The sequence below is a fragment of the Uloborus diversus genome, chromosome 10 (assembly GCF_026930045.1).
Source record: "Uloborus diversus isolate 005 chromosome 10, Udiv.v.3.1, whole genome shotgun sequence".
Lineage (NCBI taxonomy): Eukaryota > Metazoa > Arthropoda > Arachnida > Araneae > Uloboridae > Uloborus > Uloborus diversus.
This window is the reverse complement of record NC_072740.1, coordinates 98,810,221-98,829,618: the sequence shown is the minus strand read 5'-3', so window position 1 is coordinate 98,829,618 and position 19,398 is coordinate 98,810,221. Positions and strand designations below refer to the sequence as shown.

Below are 19,398 nucleotides of genomic sequence, written 5' to 3'. Positions count from 1 at the left end.
TCCTCAAAGGAATGAGTTTTAGCGATCATCATATAATGCCCTCAAGTAGTGAACCATCTTCAATGTACCCTCATATATTGCCCCCTTTACTAGTTGTGTAGTGTTGAGAGATCTTTTTGTAATCAATGAGTGAATAAACATATTTTTTTGGAAATCATTTGATGGATTCCCTCACCTTCCTGAACTTGTTTTAAATGACGGAACACAATGCAAGTTTAAATTGTAATTGTTTTGATAGAGAATTAGAACGATGAGAACAACTGCGCAGATTCATTGGGTAAGCTATTTAAACACAGCCATTATGGTTCTCAAATGTAACATGGAACTGAAATAAATAACTTAAAAAATAAAACCACAAAAAGGTGTAGTGAACAATAACTTTGAACAGATTAAATTAAGGGTATTTTTTAATATATTACATCAGGACCGGATTTGAGTACCCACAGACCTTGCAGGGGGGGGGGCACGTCTTTAAGTGGCCCAATGGCACAAGAAACGGAAAGAAAATAAACTACCACTATTACCAACTATGGTTGCAAATATACATTGCTGGCTTCTGGGGAGGTTCCCTTCAGCTTTTGTTGCAGGGGGAGGCCTCAAATTTATAGAACCGAGGTTGTATTGCATCCTTTAATGCAGTAGTGCCCAATCTATGGCCCGCAGGCCAGCACACGGCTTGGGAAGCTGACCCATGCAGCCATGCGGTCCATAACTTTGTTCAATGTACAAATCTAAAGCCATTAGTTTTCATAATGTCTCAAATTTGAAATCAAATATTCTGAAAACAGGTGCAATTCTTGGTTTGAAATTTTTTTATCCTGTCCCATGTTTTTCCACATTATTTCAAAACATATTAAATATTTTGTAAGTGTTCTGGTCCACGAGAATGATTTCAATATGGGATGCGGCTCTCAGGTAAAAAAAATGGGGCCACCATTGCTTTGATGTGAACTACCAATAATCTTATTTTTGACATAACTCATTTATTCAATTCTAAAATAAGTCATCAAAGAAAATAAAAATTGGCATCTTAAAATGCTTTTAAAGGTTTGATTTGAGAAAACTACTCACATTATAATGGATCATCATGTCCTCCATAACAGCACCAGCCCATACTTTTTCAATTTCAGGCTGAAGAAAGAAAATATTAAATATTCAGAAAAAATAAAAATTCAAACAAATAAACAGATTAAATCGAAACTTTCTTCATCTAGTTTTCTAGTTTCTATAAGCTTAAAAAAAATTTCGCACTAAAACAAATATGATAGTTTCCACATTGATTAGTGTTAGAATCAAAAAAACTAATAATTGGGCAGATAACACTGAACTGACAAGGGCTAACATTTGAAAGTCATCACTATGTGCCTTTCCACATCTATTTTGTAAATAAAATTGGCACAATATAAACAAATATCAGTTTTGGAGAGTTATTACACACATAAACTTAGAATGATCTAAAATATAATGTTCTCTTTAGTAAGTGATTGGATTAAAAATTTTCAGTTAAAGCATTAAAAACAAAATAATGAATATAAAAATAATAACTTAAGGTACAGCTGAGAGGCAAAAGCTAGAGGAGAATGGACAACACCAAATTTTATTGAAAACTAGCCGCCTTCGGCGACCAGCTGGTCCTCCTTTTTAAGCCAGGGTTGCCGCCTTCGGCGGCTGCATAGACAATTTAGCGACGGTATTAATCAATGTTTTTCTCTACATATCAATATTATCATCTGCCTTTTTACGCCAATGTTGCCGCCTTCGGCGGCTGCTCAAATAAGTTTTGTGGTGGTATCAATCAATCTATATCTATATCAGTATTAATATAAATAAAATATTTTCTAGATCTATCTAAAGTTCCGTCGTTTGGCATATTTTTAAAGGAGGGGAGACAAACTGCTTGCTCTTCATGCAAATTTTGTCGAAAAATAACAAAAAACACTTCCACTTTTACTTGAAAGCATTGTTTTTTCAAAGTCATGGTGTGTGTGGGGGGGGGGGCATTGACATCCCGTTGAAGTTCCTTAAATAACGGGCATGTCTCTTTCTTGCTGTCCATCTACTATATCGACCTCTGCATTTGTCTATCTATCTATCTATACGATCTATGCGTATCTACCTCTGACAGTAATTAACAATGTTTTCAAATCGTAGCGGCGCCCCCCTCCCAACCCCCGTTGTTGTTCTTTAAATAACGGGTCTGTCTATCTCTCACTGTACATCGACCTGTAGATTTATCTTTCTCTAGATATATGCAAGTTTAACGAAAAAAAGTATTAATTCGAAAACGAAAACAAAAAAAAAGAAAAAATAATAACATTTTTTGTACACAACCTATATTTATCTACCTATTCGATCCATCTCTAAATTTTCTCATCTATCTCTATTTATTTTGATCTAACCTCCAATCTTATTCCCTAACAAAAAGAAAATCATGCAAAAAAAGCACGCTTACTTATTTATTAAAACAGCACAAAAAATTGACGTCTTTGTGGCTCCCAGAGTTTGCCAAAGTATAAAAATCACTGTTTTTATTGAAATTCAAAAAAAAAAGTGACTGGGACCAAAATGATCCGATGTGGTTCGTCTGATTAACCGAAATCGAATGTTTAGCAAAACAGCCGGTGCGGGGGGGGGGGGGGGGAGAAACAAATGAAATACCTAGAAAGAAAAAAAAAAGCGAAGAATCCTTCGAAAGGAAGAAGAGAATAAAGCAAGTTACGCACTTCAGTTAGATCACGTGGTTGCGTTATGTCATATTCGAAGCGGTCAGCGGACAGCAGATCTTCGGTGAAGCAATAGCTCATATCTTCATTCTGCCTTTAAAAAATTGTAAAAAAAAAAACCTTTTGAATATTTTTGAAAACTTTTTTTTTTCTGTAGAGGGCGAAATGTTCTGGCTACTACATAGTAAAATTGTAGAAAAGAGGTTATTATATTTTTCATGGGATGCGTTTAGAAAAAAATTAAATCCAGAAAAAAATGCAAAATAAAGGTTTTTTCAAAAATTCATAAAAAATACAAAAATTGCTCTATCTTCAGAATTTTTTTGTTCGTCATATTTAAAATTAAATTTTGGACACTATAGTACAAAAAATATTTGTCTGGCGCGATTGGTTCGGTGTCTGTGAGGTTAAAAGTACTAAAAAATGCTAAAAATCACATAAAACCATTAAATAACTTTTTTTCTAATTAAACTATCAAAAATCGAAGTCCGAGGTGCACAACTTCAGCAAAAACTACACCTGTATACCAAATTTCATCTTTCTAGGCCTTACTGTTTTCCCGGGATGCTCACACACACACACACACACACACACACACACAAACATCTTATTTTATTATATGTATAGATTAAAAATGCAAAACTTTTCTTTTTTTTTTTTTTTTTTTGAACAAACCAAATACAAAACTCAGCTTGAAAAGTGAAAATAAGAAATAACATACAGTTGCACAAAAATTGCAGACCACTGCATAGACATGTTTGGAAATTACAAGGAACCCCTTTTTAAATGCAAAATAAATGAGCTTACAGATGAAAAGCCATCCAAAAAAAGCTTTTGTCGGATGTCAAAATCTTATTGATTCTTTCAGAATGCAAACAGCAGTTAATAAAAGTAGTAGTATCAGCAACTAACTTTTTCTAAAAATTACGATCCCAAAAACTAAACAGTTTAAAAAAAATTGCAATTGTAACAGCAAGTTTTCATGCAAAAATATAAGCATCACACATTTCTGATCATGAATATGCTTATTAGTATTTGTACATGCTTATTTTCAAAAAATAATCGAGGCAAACATTCCCGATTTTTTTTTTTTTTTTAAGTTAACAGGTAAACTTAAAACCTTTTTAGAATTTTTTTCGCCCTAGGGGAAAAAAAAGAATGAGGGTTCCTTTTTGGTGTATTCCAGTGCAATTTTCTCTAAAATAGTCACTGTTTTTTATACTTGATTGCAAAATAGTTATTTTTTGCTAAAATAGGGGCCATAGTAGCCTTTGCATAAAATAGTAGCAATATTACTTGTTTACTTGCCAGTGGCAGCAATGCTAGATTGTAATTTTATTTATAATACAATAAAAAGACAAAGACTTTATGATATTTTCATGAAAGGAGAGGAAACTGGTGTAAAATCATCTCCAGAAAGCAAATCAAAAGAAATGGGAGAACAGATAGATCATAATGGGAAAAAAATATTTCAATTTTCCTAGTACAGTAGCCCCTCGTTATATCGCTCATTCGGATATATCGCTCTTTTCTTCTGTCTCTCGAAATATTAAAGCCTAAAATAAGAAAAAAACTTTGCTTTAAGTTTGAAACCATTTCTGAAAACATATGGTATTGCACAGAGAAGGTCTCTTTCTTCTCTATTTTGTCAATGAACAAAAGGAAGTAATTCTTCTGAATTCGCTGGAAAAGCAGCAGCAATTCCTGTCATCCAAATGTACATACCTGCACAGTATATTTCAGTTTAAGATGGTCTGTAAACTACTTGACATCTTCTTTTGTATTGATACATTACCTTTACAAGGAGTGAGAGACATTAAGCAAGTGTCATAGTAGACCATGTAAAAGAGAACATACGCCCTTCTTTTAGTACAGAAAAGGTTTTTACTTGGTTGCACAAACCAGGATTTGCATCAAAGAAGGGAATAATGATCTGGACGGGCGAAATAGTTTCCTGGAAATAATCTGGTTTCTTTTACTTTTCACATCCTTTCTACAGCAAGTAAAACGGATTAGAAAACCTACTCGGAATAAGAGGGTATTGGAAAGCTCATTCTTATCTCACAGTAGCTCAGAAAGATCGTCGTCATTCGCCATTTGATGATTTTAACTTTCTGACGATGAAAATTTACTTAAATTTCAATCTTGTTTAAATTTCAATAGGTGTGATAGTACCCACATCGAAACCATTAGAAACTAATGTCAAAAAGAATGAATGCCAATTTACTTGTGTATTAGACATAACTATTTTTAATGCCCTCCGTTATATCGCGTTTTCGGATATATCGCTCTTTTTCTTTGTCCCCCGAAAAGCGCGATGTAACGAGGGGTTACTATATGATTTATTCATAAATCAGAAGCCTCTTTACAAATTAAAAAAAAAAAAGGGCAGTACATTAAGGCCTCCAAGTTCCATGTCTGGAAATTTTTGATGACGTTAACAACATTGAGCACAATTGAATAAGTTTTTTTTTTTTTTTTTTGAGTTCATGTCTTATCAATTACAAAAAGAATATTAAGTTAGCATTTTAATTTGGAATGGTAGGACATATTATTTTACGGATATAAGTTTCATATACATTGCTTTCTTTTTTTACAGCAATTAGAATAGCAAACTGCATGATTTTCTCACCGCACTTGAGCTGATTCATTATTCTCAAATGCAATTTCTTGAATCTGAACAAGTTGCTGATGAAAAAGGGGACATAAGTTCTTACAAGAAAAATCGCTTGGTGAAGTAGACAGAGTTTTTGTTGCATACTGAATATCTTATAGACTCAACTTTCAAGTTGGTTCCAAGTGTATGTTGCCTTTTGTTACCATTTTAGTTAGTTTATGAAAATTTATGATATTATTGTTACAAATAATAGTAATAAACACCCAACTGCAAATAATTGGCATTTTTTCACAAAAGCGAAAAAACACTTGTTGAGCAAAGTTTAGAGCCAAATTGTAGATAAGTTGAAAGAATAGCCATAAGTCTGTTTCTATGATAATTAAGGCTTCTTCTCCAGGTAGTTTCATGTCTACTGATTCTTGGCGAAAGAAATTAATGACCTTCCAAGTCATGTAATTTTGTGATTTCTGCAATTTCAGAGTCAAATATTTCAGTACGCCAAATGCCAACCACACAAAGCTTTCTCTTTTTGGATACTACTCTTTGGGTCTTTGGTATGTATTTACTGAAACATACACTACTATAGCTCACTGTTTGGGTAAGAAGATTTCGATGGTCAAAGTTGCAGAAAAAAACTTTTTTTCATACAACTTTGAGTGACCCCTGACCTTTGCGTAAAGATTCAACCATAGCTAATTATGTACTAACAGATATCGAGGATATAGTAGAACACAAAATAATTGCCAGTACCATGGTTCACTCTTAAAGTAAAAAGTATTGGCCTATGTAATTTGGCATGGTTTTCTTGAAAAAACGAAAAAAATCCAACTTAGACCTATAAAAACTTAAAAGAATTCTTTTTTTTTCCAAAACAAAGAACACGTTTTTAGTAATTTTAAATAAGGGACATAGCCTGAAAATTTCAGCAAAATCAAAAATGTCAACTCTGCAGCCTGCCTGATCCTTAAAAAAACTGGCTTAATTTGTTAAAGACACCAAACCATCGATATACTTGCATTATCGAAGGGATGGAGTTCAAGAACTCTCCTTCGGCAATATTTCGAAATTGAAGTTCCAAAAACGCAATTTTAGACAATGTTGGATGATGTTAAAGGCAAAAGCATTCGGGGCTCCAAGCCATTAGCTTTTTTGGCCAATCGTAAACCTCTTTATTGCTGCAAGGGATGGAGTTCAAGAACTCTCCTTCGGCAATATTTCGAAATTGAAGTTCCAAAAACGCAATTTTAGACAATGTTGGACGATGTTAGAGGCAAAAGCATTCGGGGCTCCAAGCCATTAGTTTTTTTGGCCAATCGTAAACCTCTTTATTGCTGCAAAAAAATCTCATGGGACATAAGATTTTCACTTTCGCAACATAAATCAGTTCTGATTGGAAAGTCTATCTCAGATAGCGCAAACAAACCAGAAAAGAAAGAAAGGTGGGGGAAGGGTATGGGCAATTAATAACCTGGCACCATCCCCCCCCCCCCCCCACAGTCTTCATTTGCAAAAGAATTCTTTCCTATGATAGCAGGTGGTAAAATTAGCAATAAAAAACAGCTTCAGTGAAGTAGATATATTTTTTAAACGAGAAACACTATCCAATATTAATTAATTTAAAAAAGCAATAGGGAACTGAATCCTCACTCAAGGGAGAGTCCCTGAATCATGTTCCTCAAAAGGCACTCAAATACAGCCTAAAGTAGCATTTTAAATATTTCAGCATTGAAAAATTTTCGGAAGAGAACTCCCAAACCCCTTCCTCTAAGTTCACCACTAATGTCCTTAATTTGAGTTTTTAAGGCTCCAGTTTCTTTTTTTTTTTTTCAATTAACAGTACCCCCTTTACCTATATACATGACTTATGACCGCCAAAAGTTTTAATACTTTAATTTCGGAAAATGTTTGACACAAGCTTCTGACTCCCTTCCCACTTAAGTCATCCAAAGATAGCCCAAAAACAGAGTTCTTAAAACTTCAGAAATGAAAATTTTTCGGGCTGAGCGACTGTCCTTGTGTAAAGCAGGCACATTAATTCAGTATAAGTTTGTGTTTAAGATTTATTTTTCGATTGAAAGAGCAACTCCCCTCCCCACATTGCCAAAGACAACCCAATGTTTTAAGACTTCAATTTCGAAAATGTTTCGAGAGACCTCCTCTTAACTCACTCAAAAAGTAGCCAAAATAGCATTTCAATACTTCAGCATAGAGAAATTTTCGGGGGAGAGAGACCCCCCCCCCCGAACTCTTTCCCCTTTCACTAAATGTGACTTAAATTTGTGGTTCCCCCTTTTCATCACCAAAGTTAATATAATTTAATTTCTAAAATTTATTGACAGGAAGCCTTTGAATTCCCTCTTCTTAAGTCCCCCAAAGATTACCTAAAGCAGAGTTCTGAATACTTCAGCTTTGAAGGGGGGGGGGGACCCCGAACCCCACCATCTATGCTCATTAAAGATAGTCAAAAATTGCACTTTTAAGACTCCAGTTTCGGAATTTTGCCTAAAGAGAGCCCCCCCCCCCTCCCCCACTCTTGACATTGCCAAAGACAGCCTAAAAGTTTTAAGACTTCAATTACAAACATTTTTCGGGAGAGGGTCCCAAAAACCCTTTCTCTTAACCTGTTCGGACAAACAACGCATGTTTGCGTCAGCGCTAGGTGGTTCTTCAGAGACGAAAGACTCATCTGTGTATTACGGTAAGTAGTATGCAGCCGGCCTAATGAGGCTATTCTGTGTTTTGGATTTGGAACGAAATGTTATGTTTACTATTAGACATTAGACAGCGTTACTTATCCATGTTATGTTCCGTTCAAATGATTGCTCTCCTGCATTAGTATTTCTCTGTCTGACCTCAGAATGGGGTCTGTCAAGTGTCTGTGATTTATTGGATTTCGTGAAAGAAAACATAAACATGCGCTCGCAAGTGAGAAGGGAAACGTATACTCATTTTGAAGTGGCTCTTTCTAGTTTCGGTTCCATTTATAATGGGATTGGGGGGGAGATATTCTAGCAAGGGGTTTTACTTTTATGTTCATTTGGTAGCCATGGTGAACACGTTATCTTTCCGAGGAGGAAATACCTTAATTTATGACTGATCCATCTATGGATCTTTTGAGTCACATTGAAACAACTATAAATTATTTTTGTTGGAGTTCTTCATACAGTAGTTACTTTCGAAAATCATATGCTGAAAAAGAAGGCAAAGAACTTAGATGGAGATGTGTAATTTGCTCAAAGCTGAATAAAAGATGTAACACTACGTATGAGTGTAAAATGTTCAATGCACATTTATTTGTGCTTTGATATTTTTCATGCGGCTTTAAAATATTAATTGTTACAATATTCTTCAAGCATTTCATAATATTAAGCGCAAACATTTTTCCTGTTTTGTAGAAAACATTGTTTAATTTTGGTACTTTTAGTTATTGTAAAAAACAATATATTTTGCATTTTTATTGTTAAATATCAATTATTTTCATCCAATTTTTTGTTATGATTGAAATTTTGATACATTTTATCATATATTAAAAAAAGGTTTCATTTCTGCTTAAAGTATACATTTTATCCATTATTATGTATGCGTACTTTCCGAAATTGCGTATTAAGCTTAGCGGGAGCTACATTAGAGTTTTCAAGACTTCAGTTTCCGACTTTTTTTAAAACCTCACACTCCCCTTTTTAAGACAGTCATTAAAGACAGTCTAAAAATTTTTGACCTTTTTTTTAGAGTTTGCAGAGGAGAAATCCCAAACCACTTCTAGCTTCAAAAATTACTTAAAATTAAGTTTTTTTTTAAATTCTAGAGCCCTTGAGTAGAATCCCCCCCCCTCCCAGATTCTTGAAGACATAAATGTGTTAAGACTCCAGTATTGTGGGTTAATTTGCAGGCTTACTCTCTTTACAAGAGCAGCTTTTTTTTTTCGCAAACTCGTGCTGCCGTTATTTTCCTCATTTCCTTTCTCTCCCCCCCCCTCCATTTCTATTCTAGCGAGTGTTAGATTGAAAGTCATTAGAATTTAGTGATTTTGTTGCCATTTTTATATCTTTTAGTTCCTTCATTTGTTTCTTTTTTCCTATATTAATTTTGTTAAAGTATTTTATTTAAAAGCAACCCACAGTGAAATTATTTGCATTGAAACCATTTTTTTTCTCTGCATTTCATCTTTAACAGTTAAAAACATGAAAGAGAAAATAATTTGTAGTAAATGATTATGTAGGATGCAAAACATACATTATTACTATAATCTTCTACTTCAAGGTAGCTTTCAAACATACGCTTTTCCACATCGTCTTCTGATGCCATTTGATAATGATCTAAAACAAGAATAGAATCAAAATTATATCCATTTAGTTAAAAAATGAAACAAATTCTTACTCCTGCATTTTCTGAGCATATACAATGGAAAGAAATAAAATCCCACAAGCTATGCACAAAGCAAACAAAATTTAACACTTAGGAAAGGACTGTGCAATGCAGGAATTTTTACAGCGACACTTGGCCCTACCTTATATATTGAGACAGAGCCATGCATCACGATGTAATTCATGCAATTTAAATTTCAAAACAATATTACAAAGTTTGTTTCAAGAAAATCTGCCTTTAAGTTCAAGATAAATATTTGCCGTAAGTTTTCGCGTAGGCGCTAAGTTTAAGGTTTTTCAATCTGTTCAAAACTAAACAAACAAAGGTTTCAATCAAAAATATCCTTTCCATACATGTGCTTCATCAAGATTCATTTTCTAACAAAGTTTGTTTCAAGCAAATTCATCTTTAAGTTCAGGAATTGCCAGTTTTGATGCACTATTAGTTTAATGCTTTTTAACTGTTTTGGGGGACTTATTTCTCTAGTTTTAATAGTATTTTTAAGGACTGATTTATGTACATTTAGCGTTTTTGTGCATTAAATTATTCCAATTGATTGCACTGTTTTGTATATATTCCGATTTCAGTATACCTTCTTATGAAGGTCTTATTACGCTTTATTTTTTGGGGGGGGGGGGAGGGGGGAGTTTTACAATTGGCCATAAGTTAATAAAAAATAGGAAACAGAGGTTTATTAAATTTTTGAATTTTCAAAATCAGCAATTTATTTTTGATTCTTTGTACTTGTGTGACAATTACCATATTTCATTCGTTTTCCAGTGCGTTGCCCCCTCCCCCCTCACTTAAACCCAAAAAATAACCTTTTCCCAATTTATTTTCATCCACAGAGCGAACAAAATAGCGCCTGGACTTTGGCGCCAGTTGAAAAAGTCGCTAAATGTCCAAAGCAGGGCTTCTCAAACTGTGGTCCGCATTTTTGTAGAGGATCCGCCAATTTCGGGAAGAAAAGTGTTTAAAAACGTTAAATGATATTTAAATAACCCTTTTCCATTTGAAAACCAGTATTTTCACCTTCAAAGGGTGGTCTTTTGAAAACTACTTAATATCATTTTGAGAAGGGGTAGGTTCGTAAAATTTTCGGTGCGGGAACGCCAAGCAGAAACAAACTTGAATCCTTAGTCGTAACGTAACCAGTTTCGTGTGAAAGGGGTTTGAAAAAACAGTGCTGGAGCGGCGTTCCTACATCAAATTGCCCCTGATCTCGAGGCACAATGCTATAAGATCATACAGCCACCTTACGTCAAATCAACAGTACAAATTGGAAGCACCTTTAGAACCCTTTAATTCAGAAAAATTGCTCCAATTGCCTGAAAGTGCACCAGTAGCGTAACTTCAAAATTTCACAGACCATTAGCCCACGTGCATCGAGATCTCTCTCATAAAGCCGATTACGTACTGTTTGGCTGGACATCCTTCATCCTGTTGACAAGAGCAACTGTCTTTGCAGCTGGTAGAATTATCTGTTCTGTTTCGACAGGCTGTTAACATTATGTACCCATCATCAATTGCTGTAGTTGGCAAGTGGTTGCCCTTGCCCTTGTGGTCGACGTCTAACATTTCCTCTCTCTTGGATTCACAGCCTTGCAACAACACTTCTGGAGACTCCAACAGTGTCTACCACACTACGTTGTTTGCCCGGATTCCAGTCTGCCTATAACACCCCATGTCATGGCTTCCGCTAAATCACGTTGGTGAGATGTTCTCAAGTAACCTTGTCTCAAAAAAAAAAATACTGTACAATCGATTTTCAGTTATGGCAATAAAACACATTTTTGCAACGTCCCAATTTCTGCCCTTATCTCTTTTTTCTGATTTTTGACATCATGAACACTGATTTGCAGATAAAGTTTTCTTCCTCCGTTTCCTGGTATGCTTTAAATTATGGATAATTCATTTTATGTTACTTAATAGTACACATCTTTGCGTTATTTTGTTAAAACCACTTGCTCTCCTAATTGTTTTAAGCAGTGTAAGGGGAGGTGGGGCACGTTGATCCGCTTTTTTACTTATCATTTTTTATCTCACCAAAAAATTTAATGAGCAATTAGATTTTCTACATAAATTTCACTAAACACTTCTCAATACAATAATTTTTTTAAAATGTTTAATTGATAAACTTTTTTTATATTAATTTTTTAATGGAATCTTGTAAAGCGGACCAACATGCCCCATGGCTGGGGTACGTTGGCCTGCCTGGTGGAGCACGTTAGATCACATAACTCAAATAACATTTGTTATAATTTTAGTGATACATACTATGAAACATTGTAACTACCTTAATCTCTTGTGAGTAGGGTGAAAAATATAAAGTTTCAAGATCAATATAACATATTAAATTGATTTTAATTGAAAAATTTTCTTTAATTGAAATCAGTAATAAGAATTCACAATTAGTACACAATTATTTTTTAAAACTCAAAAGAAAAATCAATTATTGAACATTTTTCATGAGACAATATTGAACTTAACTAAAGATGGGGTGTTAAATGATATCTGGGAATATAAAAGTAGGTACTACTTCCAAAGCTTTGGAAGTAAAACTTTTATTGAACTGGGTTTCTGAAGGATAAGTCATATGTTCCTTTTATACAAAGTTACATCATCAATATTTGCTAGGAGGAAAAAAGCTTTTTTTCTTCATTGTATTGCATGAAACAACTCCAAAAAGAAAAGAATCCTGTTATAATAATATCATTGTTTCAAAGAAAAAGTAAAATAAAATTAACAGCTTTAAGTTAGCATATCTTTGTGTTTAAAGTCAAATATAAAATTAGATAATCTTAAGTAAAAGTATACTTCTTTAGTCCTTTAATCAATTATTTGCTTTATTTTGTAGAATGCTTGTTTAGCAAAAAAAAAATTTTAATATTTTGTATTGCATATTTTACTCTTGGAAAACAATTGTCTGGAATAATTTAGAAGTATATTTGAAAATGTAAATAGTTAAGAAGTGCAGATATAAAATGAATATTTTGGTAAAATTAATTTAGTATGATTTTTGTTAAATAGTTATCTTTGCCTTTTTTGCCAAAAGTTTTTATTATTATTATTCCGAAACATGTGTATAACATGAAATGAAATAAATGTACAATATACAAACACTTAGAATAAGCGTTATAATTTCTGAGATTTAAGAGAAAAAAAAGTTTTTAAATTATGTTGGTTAGTTTGGTCTGATCCAATGTGAAACAAAGAGTGGACCAACCTACCCCACATTCTTCATATTTTTTTTCTTTTTGACAGAAAATGAAAAAAAGCCTATTATTGTGAACTAAAAGAACTTATTTTAAAAAAGGAGTTCCTTTTTTTTCCCTGCAGCCCTGATGAAAATCATTAAAAAAATTAAAGTTAGTTTTCCGAAAATTACTCACGACTAATGAAATAACACTTTCTGGAATAAAATTTGTTCAATATAAATGTACCACATGATTTATTATAGGATTTCTAGGACCACAGGTGCTATTTGTTGCCCATTAAAAAAAATAAAAAATATTAATAGTTTTTAAAATAATTAAGACCTGTCCAACGTGCCCCATTTCCCCCTATATACAGGATGTTCCGTTTTCACCTGCAAGACTTTTATTTTTGCAACTGTTAGTCCTACATGTATATTTCTAGTTGCAAAAATGTTCAAAATCCGATACAGAGTAAAGATATTGAAAGTTCGAATTAAAAATAAAAATAAGACAAAAAATACAAAATATTACTTTTTATTACGAGGTTTTGTGGAGTGTTTTTGCGTATAACGGCATAACATTTGCATTTATTTTTGAATAGCAAGGGAAAATATAACTTTTTTTTGTTACTACTTTGATGACCTGTCATTCTTCTGAAAGGGCGATAAGTTCTAATCTCATCTTCTGTATGGTGCCTTAAAAGTTTGAGCTGGAAAATCTCCTCGAGTTTTGATCGTGCAAATGTCAAGTTTTTTGTGTCAGCAATGGTTTTCAGTGGAGATTTTTTCTCTAAATATAAGTAAGGGGACCTAGAGCCGGTATAAAAAGTTAAATTTCATACTTTTTGACACATTTTTATTCTTACTTCAAATTCTCAAAATCTTAACTCTGCATCTGATTTTGAACTTTTTTGCAATTGGAAGTATACATTTAGGACAAATGGATGTGAAAATAAAGGTCTTGCAAGTTAAAATGGAACACCCTGTATATATATACATATATATATATATCTGTATATATAAAAATCTCGTGTCACGATGTTTGTTCGGGGTAAACTCCAAAAGTACTCAACCGATTTTTCTCAAATTTCATATCTATGTTTCATTTGGTCCAACTTAAAAGATAGGATAGTTTGTATAATTTTTTATTGCAAATTTCATATTAATTATGCAATGACAGTGTGAATTAATTGTTTAGTTCTAAAAGTTCTTAATAGATGGCGGTGTAAGTTAATTAATCGATATACCTCTAACATCGTATGACTTACTGCTAAAAACACCATGATAAAAAAACTCAGAAATGCTGCTTAGAATTTCCATATAATGTTTCGGGATATTACAGATTATTATTTACTTCCTGAGAAAATCAACTATATTTTTCAAAACGTTTCCTTGAATTGCTACAAATTGCAGATATCACACCGTTGTGAAAAGTATTTTTCTCCACCAGTATCAAGATTAACTAAACGTATTTAATAGGTGTATCGGTTTCGGAGCGATTATACGGTTCGTCCAGATTGACTCAACCCCCAAAGAATGCAAAAAGAGATCTGGATTACGAAGCTTTGCAAGAGTTGCAGGGGAGCTCCATTCGATCTACTTGCTTGAGAGTGTCTTCGCGTTGGCAATGCGTGCATTAAAGCTTTGAGAGCTTTCTTAAAAAAGCAGGAAGGTTTCAGGCTATTATATTAAACCTGCGTTAGGCTTCTCTGAAGGTGCCAGAATCATAACTGCCTTTAACCAAGAAGACTACTGAATTCTTCAAAAATTACTCCAGGTTAATTTCAGGAAGGTTATTGAATTTAAGCGGAAAACAGTTATTTTCTTTTTTTTTTTGTTGCCCAAGAAATTTTTAATAACATTAATTCTTGCAAACATACGTTCGCAACAGAAAAGTGCAGTGACAATTGCATCGTCAGGCATTGCTGCTATTTTTTTTAGATGGTAGACGAACAGCACATTCAGCTTTAAAGTTGCCTATTAGATATTCGTAACAAACAAAACGCAATGTGTAACATTAAAGAAAAAAAACGTGGTATGACTGTAGTGTTGCAAGAGAGTGAAATTATAATTTGGGATAAGTGTACTATGGCTCATGAGTAAAAGCATTCATTCGAAGCACGTCCTAGGATTGTGCAAAATTTGAACGGCGACGATAAAATTTTAGGCGAAATCATCTGAATACTGTCTGGGGACTTCCGGCAGACATTACCAATTATTCCGATGAAATCAACGCATGTTTAAAACAATCGTATTTATAGCGTAATGTCAAGATAATGCGATTGGCCATGAACATGCGAGTATAAACGCAAAATAATCCAATCGCACAAGTATTTTCTAAGCAATTGCTGAGTATTGGAAACGGTGTAATTGAACTGTATCAAAATATACAGTACAACAAATAGCGAGACAATCTTGGTCGCCTTATCTTTCTTCAGATAAGGCGACCAAAACTGAACAGCATACTCCAAATGAGGTCTCACTAAACTCCTATATAAAGGCAGAAGAACTTTCTTAGATTTGTTTGAAATAGATCTATTGATAAACCCAAGCATTTTGTTGGCTTTGTTACTAGCAATACTGCACTGTTGACTAAACTTGAAGTCCTGATTAATAAAGATACCCAGATCCATAACATTTTCTGCCTGATTTATGACTGAACCCTGTAAACGATATCTCATACGCTTATTTCCATGACCTAAGTGTAGCACTTGACATTTCCCTACATTAACTGCCATACCCCATTTATCTGCCCACTTAGTAATATGATCTAAATCCTCTTGCAGCTGATTTACTTGTTCTTCATTTTCGACAATCCCCATAACTTTTACATCGTCAGCAAAACAATTTATGCTTCCAGAAATATTTTCATTGATGTCATTCATAAATATAATAAACAAAAGAGGCCCTAACACTGATCCCTGAGGAACCCCACTTAAAACATCACTCCAATTAGAATGATTTCCTCTCACAACTACTCTTTGCTTCCTACCAGTAAGCCAATTTCTAACCCAAAGTAAAGTTTTACCTCCTATTCCTATGTCAGCTAACTTGCTGAGAAGAGCAACATGCGGTACCTTGTCAAAAGCTTTTTTAAAATCAATATAAACAACATCCACACATTTTTTGTTATCTAAAGCTGAGGTAACCTTGTCATAGAAATGCAATAAATTAGTAGTACAGGATTTACCTTTCCTGAAACCATACTGCAAACTAGTCAACAGACTATTAGTCTCTAAGAACTTCATGATCTTAATTTTGATCTAAGTTTTGAAAATCTTACAAATCACCGAAGTCAAACTTACAGGTCTATAATTCCCTGCAATACCTTTAGACCCCTTCTTGAAAAGTGGCGTTATGTTAGCCAGCTTCCAGTCCTCTGGCACCGTCCCCGAGTAATAAGAAGCATTGAAAATATTCAGAATAACATCCACTAATTCCTCTGCACATTCAACTAAAATTTTTGGATAAATATTATCTGGTCCCGGAGCTTTAGTTGCTTTAATCTTTTTCAAATGAAATAAAACCTCCTCCCTGGAAAATACAAAATCCTCAAGCTGTATAATAGCTTGTGTCTTGTTAGTGTAAACTGTTGAGATACAGTTATCGTTAAACACACTGGAAAAAAAGTTTAGAACATTTGCAATATCCCTATCGTTTTGGATTAAATTTCCATAATCATCAACCAAAGGCCCAATTTGACTGTTTCGAGCTTTCCCAGAATTAGCATAAGCAAAAACCTCTTAGGGTTCCCATCAATGTCATCTGCCAGCCTTTGCTCCAATTCCCTTTTCTGAATCTGTACCAAATACTTAAAATTTCGCCTTGCCTTACCATACTGGAGCCTCTCGGCACTTTGACCAGTTTCTTTAAACTGACAAAAAGTGGCTTGCTTATAATTAAGAGCTTCTTTAGTCTCCCTGGAGAACCACATGGGCCAAATTTTGGTACTAACACCTTTTCTCCTAAATGGAACATAGTCCCCCAACCGTTTTAGCAAGTTTATGCTTAAATTCCGTCCACTGCTGATCTACGTCGCTATTTTCCAATCCAGACGAAAAAACTTCTTTCAAGCTCTGCCTAAGTGCAAAAAAATCAGTGTTTCTGAAATTGGGCACAAACCTAAAATTATCAACTTTGCACACTTCAAATTTAACCCGGAACCTAATGCTGTTATGATCACTATCTCCAATATGCTCCCCTACACACAACCCCTGAACCAAACTACCTATGTCAGAAAAAACTAGATCCAAAATCGCCTCCTCTCGAGTTCCCTGAGTTACAACTTGATCTAAGAAACAGTCACCAATTACTTTTAAAAATTCCTCCTCTTTGCCATTACCAGGATAAAAATTATTCCAATCAATACACAGAAAATTGAAATTCCCCATTATGATAACGGATCCCTTACTGGACATGTCACTAATAATACGGTACATCTGTTCATCTTGTCCCTGGTTTGAATTAGGTGGCCTATAAATGTTTCCAAAGTGTAACTTATTGCCCTTACTGCTCATCAACTCCAGCCAAACCATATCAATATCAGTAGGCTTATCATTTATGACCAATTCATTGCAAATAAAATTGTCTCTAACATAAAATAAAACCCCACCACCTCTTTTACCTACTCTATCCTGTCTGAACAAATTATACCCAGCAATATGTAATAACTCTGCATCAGATTCGGTAGCCCATGTCTCTGTAATTCCAATAACATTCAACTTCTCATCCATAACTATGCTTTTCAACTCATGCATCTTGTTCCTAATACTGCGAGCATTGGTATAGAAAACTTTAAGCATGCCTAAGTTGCTTTTATTTAACACCCTGAAATTTCCTAAATTACAATTGTTAACATTACTACTCTTGTTCGTCACTTTATTTCCATTTCTAGCAATACCCAAAAAAATTTCATTCTCTTGATACCTGATGCTTGAACCATGTCCCCCATTCCAACTTAGTTTTTTGACTCCGAAGCCTTTAAAATTAATCCACTAACCATTTTGACCCCTGTAGAGCTCGGATGCAGGCCATCCCTAGCAATCCAATCCCTTTTACAATGACTCCATACATCAATGAACCTGATACTGCGCTTTTCGCAAATTGACTTCAGTAGCAAGTTCAAAGTTTGTCAGTGATGTTAGGAGGATGGAAAGTTTTAAGGGCCTTACCCGTAAATTTTTGAAAGTCTTTTTTTGATTGTGAATCACCTTTGGGGAGAAGGAGTCAGGGACTTTACCGAAAATCTTTCGACATCAAAGTTTCAAAAATGTTGTTTTAGACAATCTTTGTTATGTCAATACAAGGGGGGAGTAGAGGTCGGGGCTCTCCTTTGGAAATTTTTTGAAATGGAACTCTTAAAAATGCAATTGTAAACCACCTTTGAGGACGTTAAAATGATGGATTGAACTGGGGACTCTGTCCCAGAATTTTCGAAATTGAAGTTCCAAAAACTCAATTTTAAGCGAATTTAGGTGATATTAAGTTGTGGAGATCTTCTTTGTAAATTTTTCGAAGTTGAAGTTTTCTAAAATGAGATTGTAAGTCATTTTGAAATTGCCTTTTTGGAACTTCGATTAAGAAAAATTAAGGGGCAAAATTTCAATGCCTCTCATCCCTTTCCTCACCTTCATCGAAAGTGGTCCACAAATTAGTTTTTGGGATGTAATGTAAGGGAAGCTGTTCAAAGATGAGACTACCAGAAAAAAAATTTGATACTGAAGTTCTCAAAACGCAATTTCAGATGATCTCGGTAATTTTAAAAGGAACAAAGGTTCAGAGGCTCTCCCCTGGACGTTTTTTAGAATAGAACTCCCGAAGCTTAATTGTAGGCCAGCTTTGATGACCTGACGAGAAAGTATGGACTTCCGGGGCTCTTGATCATGAAACATAATGCAGCATCTAGTTACATTTTCTTAGCCAAATAGAAATACATCGAGTAAACTAATAATATTTTTCAACAAAACTTTCAATCAAGAGTACAAACAACAAGATTGGTTAAACATTTCATTTTACATTTGTTTTCAAATACAGAAAAGTCTAAGAGTTACTTGAATTCAAGAAGTATAGCAGATTTAATTGTGTTAACTACGTTTGTTCCAGGGAAATAAAATATTTTTGGCCTTTTATGGTTTTTGAATATGAAGCTTTTTTGTTTGCTTATGAATGATTTTCAAGATAAAGAAAAAAGTGCTGACAGACACAAACCTTTAGCCAACGTGTGGGCAACAAACTGACAAGCAATATTACAAACACGTGAAACTGACGATTTGTAAACAATCCCACAATGTCGATTTTACGCTAGAGGTTGCAGTTAATAATTGAAGAGGAATCATGGGCTACGTTCGCATACCTCGACCGGTAGCTACGCTTTGGTTGATCGCATGACAGCTAATGACGTCAGACGAATAACACGCAGTTGAAAAATTAATGGTTTAAAATGTTACGTGGATCAATTAACCATTCAACCGGCTAAAATTGCGGTCGACCATAGAACG

General features: G+C 34.2%; 1 protein-coding gene across 1 annotated transcript in view; it reads right to left on the bottom strand.

Moving 5' to 3' along the window:
* LOC129231878 (protein PBDC1-like) overlaps window positions 1–19,398 on the bottom strand; it is a 203,498-nt gene that overhangs the window by 32,167 nt on the left and 151,933 nt on the right. Inside the window, exons 2-3 of the mRNA XM_054866267.1 lie at window positions 9,574–9,656; window positions 1,072–1,131 (exon numbers count right to left, since the gene is read on the bottom strand). Coding sequence (XP_054722242.1) covers window positions 1,072–1,131; window positions 9,574–9,645 — 132 coding nt within the window. The 5' untranslated portion in view covers window positions 9,646–9,656. The remainder of the gene's footprint in view (window positions 1–1,071; window positions 1,132–9,573; window positions 9,657–19,398) is intronic.